Source organism: Neoarius graeffei, chromosome 7 (assembly GCF_027579695.1).
Source record: "Neoarius graeffei isolate fNeoGra1 chromosome 7, fNeoGra1.pri, whole genome shotgun sequence".
NCBI lineage: Eukaryota > Metazoa > Chordata > Actinopteri > Siluriformes > Ariidae > Neoarius > Neoarius graeffei.
In genome coordinates, this window is record NC_083575.1 from 52,399,742 (window position 1) to 52,420,200 (window position 20,459).

General features: G+C 39.4%; 1 protein-coding gene across 2 annotated transcripts in view; it reads left to right on the plus strand.

The window, feature by feature from the left end:
* Positions 1-20,459, plus strand: part of wdfy4 (WDFY family member 4) — a 71,832-nt gene that overhangs the window by 21,050 nt on the left and 30,323 nt on the right. For both annotated transcript variants that reach the window (XM_060925931.1, XM_060925930.1), the window contains exons 13-40: positions 1,005-1,095; positions 1,315-1,529; positions 1,697-1,800; positions 2,152-2,395; positions 2,525-2,601; positions 2,856-3,074; positions 3,210-3,388; positions 3,512-3,743; positions 3,852-3,973; positions 4,061-4,172; positions 4,272-4,462; positions 6,996-7,148; positions 7,273-7,346; positions 7,573-7,734; positions 8,543-8,634; positions 8,758-8,854; positions 8,937-9,139; positions 9,313-9,479; positions 12,460-12,579; positions 12,690-12,851; positions 12,987-13,154; positions 13,582-13,708; positions 15,543-15,694; positions 15,778-16,016; positions 17,453-17,574; positions 17,672-17,863; positions 18,047-18,150; positions 20,329-20,406. In XM_060925931.1, the coding sequence (XP_060781914.1) occupies positions 1,005-1,095; positions 1,315-1,529; positions 1,697-1,800; positions 2,152-2,395; positions 2,525-2,601; positions 2,856-3,074; positions 3,210-3,388; positions 3,512-3,743; positions 3,852-3,973; positions 4,061-4,172; positions 4,272-4,462; positions 6,996-7,148; positions 7,273-7,346; positions 7,573-7,734; positions 8,543-8,634; positions 8,758-8,854; positions 8,937-9,139; positions 9,313-9,479; positions 12,460-12,579; positions 12,690-12,851; positions 12,987-13,154; positions 13,582-13,708; positions 15,543-15,694; positions 15,778-16,016; positions 17,453-17,574; positions 17,672-17,863; positions 18,047-18,150; positions 20,329-20,406 (4,198 nt within the window). The remainder of the gene's footprint in view (positions 1-1,004; positions 1,096-1,314; positions 1,530-1,696; positions 1,801-2,151; positions 2,396-2,524; positions 2,602-2,855; positions 3,075-3,209; positions 3,389-3,511; positions 3,744-3,851; positions 3,974-4,060; positions 4,173-4,271; positions 4,463-6,995; positions 7,149-7,272; positions 7,347-7,572; positions 7,735-8,542; positions 8,635-8,757; positions 8,855-8,936; positions 9,140-9,312; positions 9,480-12,459; positions 12,580-12,689; positions 12,852-12,986; positions 13,155-13,581; positions 13,709-15,542; positions 15,695-15,777; positions 16,017-17,452; positions 17,575-17,671; positions 17,864-18,046; positions 18,151-20,328; positions 20,407-20,459) is intronic.

Genomic DNA, 20,459 nt, shown 5'->3' on the forward strand with positions numbered 1-20,459 from the left:
TGGCTCTAAATTGACCGTGAGTGTGAATGGTTGTTTGTCTCTGTTACCCCTTTTCCACCAAATCAGTTCCAGGGCTGGTTCGGGGCCAGTGCTGGTGCTGGTTCACAACTCGTTCAACTTGCGAGCCAGCTGAGAACCAGTTTGCTTTTCCATAGCTCGCGGTGCTAAGCGGAGCCACATCATTACGTCGCTGTATACGTCATTTACGTCGCTGTATACGTCATTTACGTCGCTGTATACGTCAGTTACGTCGCTGTATACGTCAGTTATGGCGCTACGTTTACATAAACCTTGGCGCGAATATCAAAGCAAAAACAACACGGAAGAAGCAGCAGTAGCAACAACAACAACAACAATAATAATAATAATGGATGACTTCGCGTTTGTACAGCTGCTGCTTCTCGTCGCTTAAAAATGGCGATCTTTCGCGGTCTTGTTATTGTTGTTGGTCTTAACAACTCCGCCCCCCGCTGACGTAAGCGGTTCTTTCCTCTGGCCCAGCAGAGAGTTGGTGCTAGCCTGGAACCGGTTTTTCTGGCCCCAGAGCCAGTTCTTTGTCAGTGGAAACAGAAAACCCGGGTCCAAACTAAGCACTGGCCCCGAACCAGCCCTGGAACTGCTTTGGTGGAAAAGGGGCATGTGTGTCAGCCCTGCGATGATCTGGCGACTTGAACAGGGTGTACCCCACCTCTCACCCATAGTCAGCTGGGATAGGCTCCAGCTTGCCCGCGACCCTGCACAGGATAAGTGGTTACGGATGATGGATGGATGGATGGATGGATGGATGGATGGTTTCTGCATCCATATTTTTTTTTGAATAGAGGCCACAATACATTTCTCTAGGCCACTCTGGATGAGGGAATCTTACAACTAGTATAAATGTAAAAGTTCAGACTAATGGCATAATATTTGAGTTTGAATTGGAACTGAGGTGTAGAAGAGTTGTTGTTGTTGTTTTTTTTTTAAGCATTGAAAAAATTGATGAGAAATTTATCTTTGTTCAGGTTTTCATGTGATCATTCAATACTGCACCCTGGAGCGATTAAGGTCGTAATGACTCTACTGCCTCATATCTACTGCCCCAGTAACCCTCAGGTTAGTAATTTTAATATTTATTCAAATGTACTGGAAAAGCATTGCTTAGTTGTACTGGAAGTGACTGGAAGGTTATGATTTCAGAATGCCAAGACTAGTTCTTTGGACTAAAGCATTTGCCATAAATATACATGCAGATATAATCAGCCTGGCTTAAGCTAGAATGACCACACAGGAACTTGCATGCCATTGTGTTTTTTTTTGGTCTTTTCCCTCCAGCTGTCTGTTGAGCTTCAGTTAGCTGTGGCTCATCATGTGCAGTCTCTGGTGAAGTCTGAGCGGAACAGGCAGATCATGTGCGAGTCCGGCCTGCCGCAAACCCTGCTGACTCAATGCAGGGACATCCTCAATAACAGCACACACTCACTGCATCTGCCTGTGGTGCGCATCCTGGAAAAACTTGCCTCTCAATCCATAGACCATAAGTCACTCAGGTTGGTCTCAAAGTGCTTTAGAGTTTCTTCAAAATTTAAAATGTTCACTTGATAATTTGAAATCTATATTATAGGAATATAAACCTTTTATATCTCATTTATTTGCTGTACTTGTGTTATTATTATTATTATTATTATTATTATTATTATTATTATTATTATTCCAGACAGTTCCTGTGTTTACAAGCTCCCCTTCCATGCAGTACTGAGAAGTGTGTTTCTTCCTCTGTCTCAGATGATGACCCATCACACCAAACTCCACTCTCTAATGGTACATGATATTAACCCCTTCAATGCCCTTGGACGAGTCACGTACGTCATGAAATCTTTTACCGCTGTGCCTTATGACGGAAGAATGTTTTAGGCATTGACTGTAATTCATATGTGCCACTGTGAAGTAAAAGTAATGTGCCATGTAAGGTACATAAAAGGAGGTGTTTATGATGAGTAGCGTACGTCATAAGGCACAGCGGTGAAAGATTTCATGACGTACGGGACTCGTCCAAGGGCACTGAAGGGGTTCAAGACTTCTTTTTTTTTTAAGTTCCTGTTTTATCAACTAGTCTTAGCATCCATTTTAGATTGGCAAACTGGCTTAAATGTTGTATTTTATTTACTTCAGGACACTGTGCTAACCATGGCACTGAAGATTTTGCAGAAGGTGAAAAGACAGGTTCTAAAAAGGACAAACGGACTCTAAAAAGGAGTTTTAGCTTACTGAACACTGCCTCAACTAGTACGACACCTGTTCCTCTTCACCAAATTATTAGCCTTGTTTCAATTACATCTCCGCGGAGCTTCCGGCCTCACAAAGTGTCCGTTTCTCCATCATTTGTGGAGTTTGACATGACTGACAATGGATATGGGTGGGTTCCAGCACCCTTCTGTCTCAAATCATTGGTTGTGTTGGAGTTTTATTTATCTGATAACTAAAATGGGCCTTGCTATATCTATGTATATGTTCCACAATGATCATGGTTTTTCTGTATTTCCAGGTGTCTATTTCTGCCCTCTCTTGCCACAGTGAAAGGTGTCAATGCTGAATCCATCCCCACAGGAGGCATCGGTGGTGGTGAGAAATGTCATTTTGTTCCTATCATCGATCAGCTTTCTTTTGAATTACAAAATTCTTTTGAATTTTGCATAGCTTTAACTATACAACACAAACCCAGATAGTAACATGGATCTTATCCAAATTTAACCAGGATTTCAAGCAATATGACCAAATCTGATTTCTTGGGTTAAGAATAGACATTCATATGTCGTCAGTAACATGTCAGTCAACCAGGAAGTCCAGTGATCACCTCTGTTGTGTTTGCTTCTCAGATTGCCGAGGCTTTCCTCCCTCGGCTGGTCTGTCTTTCTCCTGCTGGTTTCTGATCAGCAGATTCAGCTCAGCCTGTGATTCTCACCCAGTGCGTTTGTTGACGGTGGTACGCCACATGTCCCGTGCTGAGCAGCACTTCAGCTGCTTGTCAGTCAGCATCTCCTCCTCTGATGGCTGCCTGGTGCTCACCACTGAGGAAGAGGCTTATCAGTTCTTAGGTGATAACTCACTTTTCTTACATTATTACGAAAATTAGTGACATATGACCTCATAATGATATTATAGCTGTCAGAGTCATACCCTTCAAGTGAAATTTGACTTAAATTATGCTCATAATATTGTTTGGTTCACAGATATGATGGAGCCAGTGCCAGGAACACCAACTGCTTTGCCAACTACAGTGCGCTTTAAGTGCTCCAAACAGCTGATGCCAGGTTTATGGCACCATCTTGTTGTTACTATGGCCAAAGACATCAAAAAAAGCTGCAAAGTAACTGCTTATCTGAATGGAGAGATGATTGGGACATCAAAGGTGTGTTTAAACATTGCAGTTACATGTTCATTCTGTGATTTTTTAAAAATTATTATTATTTATTTATTTATTTATTTATTTATTTATTTATTATTCGACTTGTTACTGCCTCTCTTTTGATAGATGCAGTATATTCAGCCATTCCCAGGCCCATGCATTACAATGGATGCATCAGCAGTCATTGATGTGTGTGGAATTATTGGCACTCCCCCTATATGGAAGCAGCATGCAGCTCTGATCTGGCGTGTAGGTCCGACATATTTATTTGAAGAAGTCCTGAGCTCTGATTCTGTCGAGATCATGTATGCACAAGGCACTAGGTACCTGGGCAACTACCTTGCACTTGATGCTCAAGGTGGGTAAAAAAGTGGCTTTTTGTAATATTTATAGAACATTTTTCACTTTTTCTTTGAATGTGAAACTACATTTTTTTTTACAAGAAAATCCTTTTATTTTTCTCCAGTGAGGTTAGTTCCTCCAGAGAGGATCTCATTCGGGATAAACCCAGCAGTGGCTACTGTCACTACTGTAGCAGAGATCAGAGATCAGTACAACGAGGTGGACTGCCGTCTGATTGCTAAAGAGGTGCTGCTATTTGATCAATTCTGGCTTAGTTTAAATGATACTTTATGAAGATTATTAATAACAGAAATATAATGTATTAACTTATAGATGGGCATTCCATCAAGGGATAACTCCACTCCTATCTTTCTGGCTCGGAATATCAGTCAGCACCTCAGTGGAACTGCTAGAACTATCGGGGCTGCCCTGGTTGGTCATTTTGGTGAGTTTATACCAGTAGTACTTACTAATATCATCTTCAAATACAGTTATTACCTGATTTATTATCCTTTTTTTTTATATTTATTAACTTGCCTTGCAGGAGTGAGAACGTTTACATCAAATACAGCTTCCAGCAGTTTTCAGTACGTTGGAGGACCTGCAGTTCTTCTCAGCCTGGTTGCAATGGCGACAGATGATAGTTCTCTGTATGCAGCTGTCAAAGTTCTGCTATCTGTATTAGACACAAATCCAGTGATGAAACAAGAAATGAAACACATCAGTGGCTATAAGGTACCACACCAGTGTGAGGGAATTTCCCTGAATTAAAACATTAGCTCAAAGGAAATGTTTAAAAAAAGCTCCATTTTTTAAAAATTATATATACTTTTCAATATGCTTCATTACTGATTTATTTAATCAGATTTGGAAGGGCCAAACACAAAGTCATGACATTTATAATTTGTCCTAGAAATCCCACAAAGACATGATAATGTTGTTGAGGGCTGAAAAAAGTCAATAAATAAAATAACAACCTGACGGCTAGCACAACATAAAATAACTATCTTCCAAATACAGGGTTAGTCAAAATTATGTTAACACTAATGGATTACTTTTCTCCTGAATGTGTGGTGTGCCATGAATGCTACTGATGTAATTGGGCCCTACTTTTTTGACACCCCAACAGTGACGTCAGACGTCTACTTACAGATGGTGCAGCAGTACACCATTGATGAACTTCCACGACAGATCCGATTGGTTTCTACCATTTAAGTGTTAAGATAATTTTGACTAACCCTGTATTAACTTGCTTCCAGATAGAACTTTACCTACTGTTTTGCAATCCTCCCATTTATTCTTGAGCCATTTTTTGTTTTGTTTTCTTGCTTTGTTTTACAGTGGTGCTTGAAAGTTTGTGAACCCTTTAGAATTTTCTATATGTCTGCATAAATATGGCCTAAAATATCATCAGATTTTCACACAAGTCCTAAAAGTAGATAAAGAGAATCCAGTTAAAGAAATGAGACAAAAATATTATACTTGGTCATTTATTTATTGAGGAAAATGATCCAATGTTACATATCAAAGTATGTGAACCTCTAGGATTAGCAGTTAATTTGAAGGTGAAATTAGAGTCAGGTGTTTTCAATCAATGGGATGACAATCAGGTGTGAGTGGGCACCCTGTTTTATTTAAAGAACAGGGATCTATCAAAGTCTGATCTTCACAACACGTTTGTGGAAGTGTATCATGGCACGAACAAAGGAGATTTCTGAGGACCTCAGAAAAAGTGCTGTTGATGCTCATCAGGCTGGAAAAGGTTACAAAACCATCTCTAAAGAGTTTGGACTCCACCAATCCACAGTCAGACAGATTGTGTACAAATGGAGGAAATTCAAGACCATTGTTACCCTCCCCAGAAGTGGTCGACCAACAAAGATCACTCCAAGAGCAAGGCGTGTAATAGTCGGCGAGGTCACAAAGGACCCCAGGGTAACTTCTAAGCAACTGAAGGCCTCTCTCACATTGGCTAATGCTAATGTTTATGAGTCCACCATCAGGAGAACACTGAACAACAATGGTGTGCATGGCAGGGTTGCAAGGAGAAAGCCACTGTTGTCCAAAAAGAACATTGCTGCTCATCTGCAGTTTGCTAAAGATCACGTGGACAAGCCAGAAGGCTATTGGAAAAATGTTTTGTGGATGGATGAGACCAAAATAGAACATTTTGGTTTAAATGAGAAGTGTTATGTTTGGAGAAAAGAAAACATTGCATTCCAGCATAAGAACCTTATTCCATCTGTGAAACATGGTGGTGGTAGTATCATGGTTTGGACTTGTTTTGCTGCATCTGGGCCAGGACAGCTTGCCATCATTGATGGAACAATGAATTCTGAATTATACCAGTGAATTGTAAGGGAAAATGTCAGGACATCTGTCCATGAACTGAATCTCAAGAGAAGGTGGGTCATGCAGCAAGACAACGACCCTAAGCACACAAGTCGTTCTATCAAAGAATGGTTAAAGAAGAATAAAGTTAATGTTTTGGAATGGCCAAGTCAAAGTCCTGACCTTAATCCAATCGAAATGTTGTGGAAGGACCTGAAGCGAGCAGTTCATGTGAGGAAACCCACCAACATCCCAGAGTTGAAGCTGTTCTGTACGGAGGAATGGGCTAAAATTCCTCCAAGCCGGTGTGCAGGACTGATCAACAGTTACCAGAAATGTTTAGTTGCAGTTATTGCTGCACAAGGGGTCACACCAGATACTGAAAGCAAAGGTTCACATACTTTTGCCACTCACAGATATGTAATATTGGATCATTTTCCTCAATAAATAAATGACCAAGTAATTTTTTTGTCTCATTTGTTTAACTGGGTTCTCTTTATCTACTTTTAGGACTTGTGTGAAAATCTGATATTGTTTTAGGTCATATTTATGCAGAAATATAGAAAATTCTAAAGGGTTCACAAACTTTCAAGCACCACTGTACATCTGTTGAATGAAGAGACTACTTCCTAGTATTGATTTTCACATTTTTATTAGTATTAGGATTTTATTACTTTGTGAAGACAAAAAAAGTATATGCTAAAGCCAAATGCTATATTGAGCTGAAATGTTGATATGCAAAATACTGAAAAAAAGTCAGATTGTCCATGTTGAAAGAGTTAAAAATGCTTGCTTATCACTTGAAAAGGTACACTAACAAACAAAAATCATTTGCACAGGCTTTTGTTTTTGATTCCTACAAATAAAATGAACTGTATTTACTGTGTATTATCTTTATTTTAATTCAGTTTGTAATAGTCAGCTTGATCTTCTGCAGCTCTTTGCCTTTATCCTGAAAATGAAGGCTCATCTGATCAGCTGCAGAATCTTCCAGCTGATTTTGGCCATAGTGGGCACTGTGGAACTGGGAACAGGGAACGTGCATGTCCATGACCTCACTGCTCTTCAAGGCATCCTCTGTAACTTTGAGGTATCTTTATGTCTATCTGTCTTCAATTTTGTGAATTTAATTTATTTATTTAAAATCGGTATTCCGTTTCCTCACTCATAGGAATATTAAATTCATTCATCCTGATTCATTTGTCTTACTTTAGGTCTGGCAGAATGCTCCAGAAAATCTTGATCTATCTGTTTTAAACCATTTTGTTGATATCCTGAAATCATCAAGGTATGCTACCCTGACATATCCAGTCCCTATACATTGACTTGTCAGAGTCTTGTGTAAATATGTAGCGATTTTCAGGGTACAGAGTACTGTTTCACTTCTTCTTTTCACTCATGCATAACCAATAAACAGGAAACTTATTATAGCACTGTGCCAGGACTGCTTGCATGACTTTTGACTTGTCGTGATTAAACCATTATCATATGACTGATGTGTCTGTCTTTTCCAGGGGAGATCCACAGAATTCGGAGGCCATACACAGTCTCAGTCTGATGACGAAGCTCCTTTTTTTACTGCAGGATCCCACCGTGACTCACAGAAAAGTCACTGTCATTTGCACCATCATCACATGCCTGTTACAAAAACACTTCAACACCAAAGACATTCACAGGCATGAAAAGAACCTATTTGAAGGCTTAAAAATGCTAGTTTTTTTTTTATTTGCAAATGGACAAAAAATGTAAAAGTATTTAAACTGTTTTACATACGGTATTTGTAAATATTAATTCCAAGCTTTAGAGCAGTAGTGTGCATATTAACGCCAACACTTCCATAAAAAAAGTGAACGCACAGTATGGTTGGTTTAAAAGTGATAGATAATCAGTTTCGAAGTATATTTCTCTTGTTTTATGCAAAATTATCAGTGAAAGTAGTACAGTACTCCAAATCCCAAACCCTAAACATTTGTAGTGCCTGATAATATTGGGCCAAATTTGTTATACTTTATATGCAACAATTAATAAATTATTCACAAGAGCATTTACACAATAAATGTGGTAATTGTAAGAATCCAATTAGTTCAGAAAAAAAACATCCATATCCTTTGTGTAAACTTCCGCAGTGTAAGGAAACTCATTAATATAAACCTTGATTGATTGGCTTGAAATCGTATAAGTCGCGTGAGTTACTGCAAATTTATACAGATTATGGTATCAAGTTTACCTTGCTTTTTTATTTGTTTCACATTAATGAATTGAAAGAAAGCAATCCAAAATGCAAGATAACACAAATCAAATAAGATATGAAATTAGGACACAACAAATAGCATCCTGCAAAAGGAAACTCAACACAAGTACAAAGAACATTTTCAGTTTGGTTTGGCCGACGAAAGCATATTACACACAACGTTACTAGAAGATTGATAAATGCACTTGAAAAAAATGTTATGGTGTAGATGGCTGTTGTGTTTCTTCCTTCAGACTTGGACTTTTCTTAATTCATACCCTGTTGCTCCCAACTGTCAATGAGAAGACAGCTTTTCCTTTTGTAATTTGTGAAGATCAATCTCAAGGTAAGTGCTATCAAAAGTAAATCTGGCATGCCATTATAATAACACATTTTCAAGAATATGTTGTTCAGTATTGAAGTCAACATGTTTTTCTTTCAGTAATGATTTATCTGAATTTCTGTCTAGCCTTGAGCCAAACACCTGGAAGAACCATCTGGATCAGGAACCAGCTCCTTGAGGTGCTGTCTTCACTAATCAGCTCTGACACACCTCTTCCTAACAAGTGAGTGTGCAGCATTGAGGACTTGTTAACATCATTTTTCTGAGTGAATCTTATTCATCTAATGCGCTTGTGTCTCTTGCAGTGAGCAGGAAGAAATGTTCTTCATACTGGGGTCGGACTGGTTCCTCCTGTTCCTACATGGACACGTCCACTCCAGCACAGTATTGTTGGTTCTTAAGATACTTGTCCACTTTCTGTCACATCAGAAAATACGGGCCAAGTTCAAAGAAGCTGTGTCGTCAGGAACACTAGTGGAAAACATGCACGTGCTGCTAGGCGTCACAGGTACAACCGAACATTGACTGCAAATAATTGCATTAGACCACTAGACAGGAACAAACAGGTCCTTTTCTGTTCCTCTTGGCTTTGTCTCAGTGCTGAAATGTAACTCTGTCGGTCAAAGCATTTTGGATTTTTAATTAACCTTTTATTTGCTGATGTGTCACCATTTTCCTCAGGTAACTTACGGATGCGCTCCTGGTCATATGGGTGCTTGAGTGGTATGGTGCCTGGTTTTACTGTGCTGCCCAGACTGCTGCTCAATCATATCAGTCTTCCACAGATATATGGAGCTTTTGCTGCACTGCTATTTGGAAAATCAGACTTCCATGTACCTGATGGACAGGTAACCGTTGAACTGAAGTGGTTTTACTGTTAAGCATCAAGCTGAATAACCTAGAACATATCTATAGATCCAGATCCCTTAATAAAGCAGAAAAAAAATTTAGCAGACTCAAAGAACCCACTTTCTACTGCCTTTGAACTGTTACCCTCAGGCAGGAGGTATCTACCCAGCCCTTACAAGAAATAGGACAAAGCAGTCATTTATTCCACAAACGATTAGCTACTTAAATAAGCACCTGAAAAGTAATGGTAGGACTTAATTTGTCTCTGGGTCTCTGTTCAGCAGGTCTGAATAGTGACAACCCTTCAATCCCTCTTCTTTTATGAGAACATCTTACAGTGGTGCTTGAAAGTTTGTGAACTCTTTAGAATTTTCTATATTTCTGCATAAATATGACCTAAAACATCATCAGATTTTCACACAAGTCCTAAAAGTAGATAAAGAGAACCCAGTTAAACAAATGAGACAAAAATATTATCCTTGGTCATTTATTTATTGAGGAAAATGATCCAATATTACATATCTGTGAGTGGTAAAAGTATGTGAATCTTTCTTTCAGTATCTGGTGTGACCACTTTGTGCAGCAATAACTGCACCTAAACGTTTCCGGTAACTGTTGATCAGTCCTGCACACCGGCTTGGAGGAATTTTAGCCCATTCCTCCGTACAGAACAGCTTCAGCCTTGGGATGTTGGTGGGTTTCCTCACATGAACTGCTCGCTTCAGGTCCTTCCACAACATTTTGATGGGATTAAGGTCAGGACTTTGACTTGGCCATTCCAAAACATTAACTTTATTCTTCTTTAACCATTCTTTGGTAGAACGACTTGTGTGCTTAGGGTCGTTGTCTTGCTGCATGACCCACCTTCTCTTGAGATTCAGTTCATGGACAGATGTCCTGACATTTTCCTTTAGAATTCGCTGGTATAATTCAGAATTCATTGTTCCATCAATGATGGTAAGCCGTCCTGGCCCAGATGCAGCAAAACAGACCCAAACCATGATACTACCACCACCATGTTTCACAGATGGAATAAGGTTCTTATGCTGGAATGCAGTGGTTTCCTTTCTCCAAACATAACGCTTCTCATTTAAACCAAAATGTTTTATTTTGGTCTCATCCATCCACAAAATATTTTTCCAATAGCCTTCTGGCTTGTCTACATGATCTTTAGCAAACTGCAGATGAGCAGCAATGCTCTTTTCGGAGAGCAGTGGCTTTCTCCTTGCAACCCTGCCATGCACACCATTGTTGTTCAGTGTTCTCCTGATGGTGGACTCATGAACATTAACATTAGCCAATGTGCGAGAGGCCTTCAGTTGCTTAGAAGTTACCCCGGGGGTCCTTTGTGACCTTGCCGACTATTACACACCTTGTTCTTGGAGTGATCTTTGTTGGTCGACCACTCCTGGGGAGGGTAACAATGGTCTTGAATTTCCTCCATTTGTACACAATCTGTCTGACTGTGGATTGGTGGAGTCCAAACTCTTTAGAGATGGTTTTGTAACCTTTTCCACCCTGATGAGCATCAATAATGCTTTTTCTGAGGTCCTCAGAAATCTCCTTTGTTCGTGCCATGATACACTTCCACAAACGTGTTGTGAAGATCAGACTTTGATAGATCCCTGTTCTTTAAATAAAACAGGGTGCCCACTCACACCTGATTGTCATCCCATTGATTGAAAACACCTGACTCTAATTTCACCTTCAAATTAACTGCTAATCCTAGAGGTTCACATACTTTGATATGTAACATTGGATCATTTTCCTCAATAAATAAATGACCAAGTATAATATTTTTGTCTCATTTGTTTAACTGGGTTCTCTTTATCTACTTTTAGGACTTGTGTGAAAATCTGATGATGTTTCAGGTCATATTTATGCAGAAATATAGAAAATTCTAAAGGGTTCACAAATTTTCAAGCACCACCGTACGAAGATAAGGAACTAAGATTTTATATATAAAAACTCTGCTCGAAAACAAAACCCCCCAAAATACAAAAAAGCAACAAAATATGGAATAAAAGTATTTGATGTTAAGAATGCATCTTTTTTTATTTTTCAAGAATTATTATTATAGCATTTTTCACAAATTGCTCCTGTCATTTCACCGGTTTGTTTACATTCTAAGTGGAAATGATTTTGTCAGACATTTTGTATAAAGTTTTTATTTATTGAATTTGCACAAAATTAAAATAAAAATGCTCTGTTTCACAAAATCCAGTGAATGTCAATAGAATAAAACAATTATTCCACTCAATCTAGTCATACGTGGCTTATAGCTGACTCGGTGCTACGTGCCTCATCAGCTATCAGCTCATGTATGACTTGATTTTGTAGAATAACTGTTTTTTTTTTTATATATATATATATATATATATATATATATATATATATATATATATATATATTATCCTGGGTGGTGTAGTGGTTAGCGCTGTTGCCTCACAGCAAGAAAGTCCGGGTTCGAGCCCCGGGGCCGGCGAGGGCCTTTCTGTGCGGAGTTTGCATGTTCTCCCCGTGTCCGCGTGGGTTTCCTCTGGGTGCTCCGCTCCGGTTTCCCCCACAGTCCAAAGACATGCAGGTTAGGTTAACTGGTGACTCTAAATTGACCGTAGGTGTGAATGTGAGTGTGAATGGTTGTCTGTGTCTATGTGTCAGCCCTGTGGTGACCTGGTGACTTGTCCAGGGTGTACCCCGCCTTTCGCCCGTAGTCAGCTGGGATAGGCTCCAGCTTGCCTGCGACCCTGTCGGATAGTTTAAAGCAGCTACAGATAATGAGATGAGATATATATTATCCAGTATATTTTTCTTTATGATTTTTTTTGTAGAATACAGTTACATTTTCTTCTTTTTTTGTTTGTTTGGTTGTTTGTTCTTCCATTCAGTTAAAAGCCTTGGGACATGCAAACATTTCCACTCAGCTGTAATTTCTGTAATTTAAACAGTTGATTTTAATTATCTCCACGTTGAATCCAGGTGAATCTAGACAGCATGCTCCAGAGTGTGATTGACAACTCTGCTAATGAACAAAGAGTCCAGCTGTGCACAGAGGCAGCCTGTGTCCTTCTTGAATTGGTCAAGATGATCATTTGCAAGGTGTGAAAGGCGAATAATTTTTATTCACTGAGTACACTCTGTATTGAAAATTCATGCTGTATATGCTTAACTATGGCTTACCCCTTTGTGCTTTAATTTGTTTAAAAAAGCCCATAACAGGAAGTGAAGAGAGCTGGGACATCCAGTACCCAGGAAGTGTGATGCAGTTTCTCTGCTTGGTCCACAGCAACTTTCCACGAGATGCTCTGTGGGCCTCCTCTGACTTCCTCAACTCCTTGGCCAGTGCAGTTTTCCCCACTGAAATCACAGAGGTGAGACACAAGGACCCTGTACCTTCCATGCTTGTTGCCCACTGAATTAGGATGCAATAAAAAAAAAAAAGGTTATTTACTGAGGTGATGTAACTAAGTCAGTAAATGGATTAAAGTTCTTGTTTGCATACACAGAACGCTGCAGGTCCTCAGAGTAATGAGGACGCTGTGGACACATCAGCTCCTCGCCTGTCTCATCCTGCGAGGAAGCAGGTGTGTGACTTCATCCGCATCCTGTTGATGGATAGCCTCATAAACATCCCTGCCAAAGACCAGCATCACCCCTTCATCCAGCTGCTGGAGGTGAGCAGAGACAGCTATCAGAGTCACACACGGACTCATGGCGAGTTGTGAACTCAAATGCCATATCAAATGAAGAATGAATTTTTTAATTTGTTTTTAGATTATGAAATTGTTTATTTGAACCTCATTGCTTGGAGTTCATATGAACTTTTTACATACATGATATGTGTAATAATTTTTTTCGCTTATGGCTCAGTGTGTAAACTATTTTGTCCATAAGGTGCCACTCTTTGCCCAGTTTTCAGGAAAGTGCGCCAAATGCACGTCTGCACCTCAGTGACAGGCTCTGCTACTCGCAAAGCTGGCTAACGTGACATTATGATGACAAGCAATGGGGACTGACTTAGCATATGGTGTGTTAAAGTTGGAAATGTCAGTCTGCTTGTGTTTTTGTGTTTGTTTCACTACTGTACTGGTGTATTTTCAGTTCTCTCCAGACAACGTGTGTCAAGAGCAGAAGCAAAGCTTTCAGAGTGAGCTGTTAGAGTTTCTGATGGACATCATCCATATCACAGGGCAAGAAGGGGGTCAGACTACACATGTAGCCAGAGATGGTAAAGTCTTCCTAATCAGGCTTTTTTTATTTTCTGTTTTGGAAAAAATACTGAAATGTTTAATCCTGATTTTAATTTATACTCCATATACTTACTCTTTAGTTGCATTTCTGATACAGTCCTTTTCTTTCCTTTTTCTTTTCTTTTTTTTTAATTAATTTATAACTTAACATTATACAACCCCAATTCCAAAAAAGTTGGGACAAAGTACAAATTGTAAATAAAAATGGAATGCAATAATTTACAAATCTCAAAAACTGATATTGTATTCACAATAGAGCATAGACAACATATCAAATGTCGAAAGTGAGACATTTTGAAATTTCATGCCAAATATTGGCTCATTTGAAATTTCATGACAGCAACACATCTCAAAAAAGTTGGGACAGGGGCAATAAGAGGCTGGAAAAGTTAAAGGTACAAAAAAGGAACAGCTGGAGGACCAAATTGCAACTCATTAGGTCAATTGGCAATAGGTCATTAACATGACTGGGTATAAAAAGAGCATCTTGGAATGGCAGCGGCTCTCAGAAGTAAAGATGGGAAGAGGCTCACCAATCCCCCTAATTCTGCGCCGACAAATAGTGGAGCAATATCAGAAAGGAGTTCGACAGTGTAAAATTGCAGAGTTTGAACATATCATCATCTACAGTGCAGAATATCATCAAAAGATTCAGAGAATCTGGAAGAATCTGTGTGCGTAAGGGTCAAGGCCAGAAAACCATACTGGGTGCCCATGATCTTCGGGCCCTTAGACGGCACTGCATCATATACAGGCATGCTTCTGTATTGGACATCACAAAATGGGCTCAGGAGTATTTCCAGAGAACATTATCTGTGAACACAATTCACCGTGCCATCCGCCGTCGCCAGCTAAAACTCTATAGTTCAAAGAAGAAGCCGTATCTAAACATGATCCAGAAGTGCAGACGTCTTCTCTGGGCCAAGGCTCATTTAAAATGGACTGTGGCAAAGTGGAAAACTGTTCTGTGGTCAGACGAATCAAAATTTGAAGTTCTTTATGGAAATCAGGGACGCCGTGTCATTCGGACTAAAGAGGAGAAGGACGACCCAAGTTGTTATCAGCGCTCAGTTCAGAAGCCTGCATCTCTGATGGTATGGGGTTGCATTAGTGCGTGTGGCATGGGCAGCTTACACATCTGGAAAGACACCATCAATGCTGAAAGGTATATCCAGGTTCTAGAGCAACATATGCTCCCATCCAGACGATGTCTCTTTCAGGGAAGACCTTGCATTTTCCAACATGACAATGCCAAACCACATACTGCATCAATTACAGCATCATGGCTGCGTAGAAGAAGGGTCCGGGTACTGAACTGGCCAGCCTGCAGTCCAGATCTTTCACCCATAGAAAACATTTGGCGCATCATAAAACGGAAGATACGATAAAAAAGACCTAAGACAGTTGAGCAGCTAGAATCCTACATTAGACAAGAATGGGTTAACATTCCTATCCCTAAACTTGAGCAACTTGTCTCCTCAGTCCCCAGACGTTTACAGGCTGTTGTAAAGAGAAAAGGGGATGTTTCACAGTGGTAAACATGGCCTTGTCCCAACTTTGTTGAGATGTGTTGTTGTCATGAAATTTAAAATCACCTAATTTTTCTCTTTAAATGATACATTTTCTCAGTTTAAACATTTGATATGTCATCTATGTTCTATTCTGAATAAAATATGGAATTTTGAAACTTCCACATCATTGCATTCCATTTTTATTTACAATTTGTACTTTGTCCCAACTTTTTTGGAATCAGGGTTGTATACAGACTACACACTTCTCTCCAAAAGCTCTTTATTTGGATTGTACTTTCAGATTCATCCAAACACAGCTCAGAGGGGAACTTTACCATACTGTCTGAGAACGTTGCTGTCTTCAGTAAGATGCTGGTGGAGAAACTCTATAATGGCATGTTTGTGGTGGATCCAGAAAATCTGCTGGTCTTTCTAGTAGACCAGATAGCCGTGGTACGTGCGTTATCTGATGCTCACCTGGTTTCTGATTCTTGCAAACTGTTGTGGTGTTTCGTGAAATCTTGTGTCTTTGGCAGGCGTTGGAGAGAAGGCAGCCTCAGCGCGAGACCATAGTCTCTGTCCTATACAAAAGCTTGAATAGGGCCGTGCTGTACTTCTTGTCCCGTCCCAGGCAGACGCCAGCTGAGAAGGAGCTTATCCTCAGGACCCTCCATGTGCTGCAACAGCATTGGGATATCATCATGGCCACCTACAATGCCAGTGTTCACTTTGTCAGCTGCCTGCTGCACTGCCTTCTGCTCATCCGCTCAGGAAGGTCAAGCAATTTCCATACTAGTCTTATCACAGGCAGGCAAACAACAACAAATATTTCCTAAAATATCTAAATAATATAGAAAGTGAACAATATACATTACTTGTATTGTTATACTACAATTATTCTATAACACTAATTATAAGTAAGAAATAAAATACAACGAAGTGTGCTGGTATAGGAAAATAATCAACAAGGTGGTGGGATTTGAATTCATTTACGTAACCGCACATCTTGAAGTGTTTTATTCTTTTTATACCACAGCAATTTACAAATAATAACTTTTTTTTTATTAAAGACTGGCACATGGTACTTTTTTAAATTTATTGTTATATCAGGTTGAACTACAGTAAGAGTCATGCTAAGAAATTCAAAAACCGTAATCAAACCTTTAATCAAAACCATTTGACCAATCAGAATTGAGAATTCAACAGTGCTGTGGTGTCAAGGGTAATAATATTTAACAGTTATTCCACAAAATCGAGTCGTACATGAGCTGATAGCCAAGATGGCTATAAGTCATGTACAGCGAGATTGAGTGGAATAACTGTTTTATTCTATCCACATTCACTGGATTTTGAGAAACAGAGCATTTTTATTTTTATTTTTTTGCAAATTTGATAAATACAAACTTTATACAAAACATCTGACAAAATAATTTCTGCTGAGAATGTAAACAAATCGGGGAAATGGCAGTAGAAATTTGTGAAAAATGTGATAACAATAATTCTTGAAAAAATTTTAAAAAGATACGTTCTTACCATCAAATACTTTTATTCCATATTTTGTTGCTTTTTTGTATTTTGGGTTTTTTTTGTTTTTGAGTAGAGTTTTTATTTCGTCCTCGGTTGGCTGAGCAATATGCTCCACCATTTTGTTTTTCTCTACTCACAGTATATGAGCTGATAGCCTAGTAGTAGAGTCGCCAATCAGAGTGTGCGATTGCTCATATCCAGTGAATGTGGATAGAATAATAAAAATTATTATAAAAATATAAGGACTGGGCAGCACGGTGGTGTAGCGGTTAGCACTGTTGCCTAACAGAAAGAAGGTTCTGGGTTTCGAGCCCAGTGTCCGATGGGGGCCTTTCTGTGTGGAGTTTGCATGTTCTCCCCGTGTCCGCGTGGGTTTCCTCCGGGTGCTCCGGTTTCCCCCACAGTCCAAAGACATGCAGGTTAGGCTAATTGTTGGCTCTAAATTGACTGTAGGTGTGAATGTGAGTGTGAATGGTTGTTTGTGTCTATGTGTCAGCCCTGCGATGACCTGGCGACTTGTCCAGGGTGTACCCCGCCTCTCGCCCATAGTCAGCTGCGATAGACTCCAGCTTGCCTGCGACCCTGCACAGGATAAGCGGTTATGGATGATGGCTGGATGAAATATAATGACTGCCATAGCCAATTAAAGTCAATGTTGACAGTCGTGTTACTCTGCTCTCTCAGTTTTCCCGATGGATTTGGGTGTGAAATGCATAAAAAAACATCCAGAAAAATCTGGCGACATCTTTTTCCTCACAAGAACACCCGAATGATGGCTCCAGTTGACATCCCTAATTCAGCAGAAGGTAAGTTGGGCTTTTTCCTTATAGGTCAACTGCTTTCTGCTCAGATGAGTCATTCTGTATAAGGGTTTGTTTGTTTGTGTTTTTTTTAATTGTGCAGTGGAGTTAGAGCTATTGAAGCTTGTGGAAAGCACGTGGGATCTGGTCATGCAGGAGAGAAGACAATCACTAGAGGAGGCCTATAAGATTGACCTTTCAGCCAAGCAGGCAGGAAAGGAGACCATGGTCTCTATGAGTGATGTGAGCCCTCTATGGGAGGAGATAGCCATGAAATCCTGGCAGCATTTTATTGGTCAGTGTGTCTCCCTACATTGTTATCTAAAGCCCTTTTAGTAACATGCATTTGGATGTTTGGTTTTCCTCTGTTTTTAGATAAAAAACGGGAAGGATAAACTTCGTGAGCCACTGTCATGACAATGTACTCTGTAGAGCGCTGAAGCTACTTCATGACTCTGATTAACTAGTCTCTCTTCAGACTCTCAGAAAAAGAAGCTGAATATTGGCCAGAGAAAGATAAGTATTCTTATCAGTCGCTCACCTCAGAGGACACCTGGAAAGGACCCAGACTCTAATGTGGAGGTAGGATATACCACTTTGGCTCTTTTTATAATCTGATCTTACAGGTTCTCGAGATTTTGTGGACCCCTGGGTTACCTAAATGGGCAGATTATACTTTATTACGCGAGAGCTTGTTCACAGGTGGCACTGTGCCCTACCACTTTGCCAAAGTCACCACACCCAGCAGTCTCAATCTAGCCTGTGGCACTGTCTCAATCCGTCTTCGAAATCAATTTGGATCATTACAGCTGAGTACACCTCAGTGGGCAATGTAATTGATATTTGTTAATTTTTTCCACGGGAACACTTGGTAGAACATTGCGTTTGCTGGTGAAGGTTAAAGACGCTGTTATTGTTGTTTTTCCCCCTGAAACTCGGCCCACATCATTAGTCCCCACCGTTGAAGACGTCGCCATCTGGAAAAGGATGCACAGAGATATTACTCAGGCACAAGGCATGAAATTACCGTTTCTGTGCAACTGCTGGCGTCTCCGTCTCCACCTCAAAAACAGGGGTGGTAATTATAGGCAGTCACAATCTGATGAAAACATTATTCATTTTGTGTTATACTTTATCATATCAGCTCCTGACAGCCTATCAACTGCTTTGATGAATTGTTCCTCTCAGAAAGGTACTGTGAAGAATTCGGGGAAGGAGTCATTTCATTTTTAGTCTCATATGTCATGCTAGTATTAAAAGAACAAGGAAAGTTATATGAATTGATATAGTTTTCTTGTTACAATTTGGTAACTGCCTTATCCTATATAAAGTCATATGTTTTGGTTTGACTTAAATAATCTCGCATCTAAATCGACTTAGCATCTTTATACATTTCTCAATATTTTCTTTAAATGTATTTCTCTACATTGAAGAGTCGAAAAGTTCCATCTCTCAGGCATGTTCCGTGATATCCGTGTCACTTCCTCCTTACAGCGCAGCTTCAACTTTTCTCTCAATTAATGTCAGAAATTTCCTGGCAGCATAATTATATCTTCCTAACAGAAAGATAATTAACATGGTCTAATGATCAAGTTAAGTTTATTACACATTCAGCAATGTCTCAGCATGAAGCTGACATTATGTTATGTTATCAAGGTGATGTTTTTTTTTCAGCTGGAAAATAATTAAAATGTAAATCAGTATGATGATAATTGCAGAGGGGTTGCTATTTAATGTGGCACATTTAAGAGGCCAATAAGTTTTTGTGTTTGGTAAATAGGGTAATTAATGCTATATATTACTTTTGATTCTCTAAATAAAGGAATACGATTAGATGATTCAGTGTTTATCCGTGAAAATGAAGCTATAATTGCGTCTGTGAATTTAACTTTGTAACACTTCATAATCCTCCTGTCCATCTGGCACAATGGTGCGATTTTTCTTTCCTTGTTAATTTTCTGATTTAGTGTTTTAATGCTCTTCACTTGTGTGTTTTATGAATTTATTTCGATTTTTTTTCCAATTTATATAATGTAATTAATATTATTCCATCAGATTTTAGGAAACTGAATTTTTAAATTTGGAAATGTTTGTTCGCTAAAGACTGGTTTTGATCCTGGTCAGACTTCTGTTAATAGATCATTTAGGTATTTTAAAATACAGTGTTGAGATTTATTATAAGATGGTCAAGACGTGTTTGTCCCCAAACAAGCCACTCTTCCCAGAGCTCTTGCTTGCACTTTGCTGGCTTTGCCTAAAGGATGCATCGTTGTATCAAGTTAAATGGCGAAGGATGCAGGGTTCAGTACCCGTCTCTGAGGGGGAGTTAACTCGCTTCCTGAATCAGGTTTTACAATGAGGTCTCGTAGTTTCTTGCAGAGAAGACCACTGTGATGATTAACTTGATGACTCTTTAAGTAAATATTAGCTTGAATACATTAATGATATTGTACACAGGCCTCCTGAAGGGCTAATGCCAATCAGTGTAATATATCAGCTGGGCATGTTGTGGCACAGGGCCAGCGGCCACTTCACACTGTGCTGATATTATACTTTAACTTAATTACTACACACTGTGAACACACGATTGCATTTGGAGCTGAGGTTATTGTAGATTTCAGTAGCCACTAGCTTGTTTATATGATGAATGCAGTTTATGAAATGTAATTGTTAACTGCATACATGCAAAATAGCTTCCTGGATGGGTAATTTACAAAAAAAAAAAAATCCTTACAATTCTTCTTATCTTTTTTCTTAAAGACATTTCTGGCAGACCTAGAAGTCCATCGAAAGATCGGTGTAGAGATATTCGAGACCTTGTTGAAGAATCACATGCAGGTTTGGCAAAATTGGATTAGAACTCACAACATGAGCATATCATTTATCGTAAA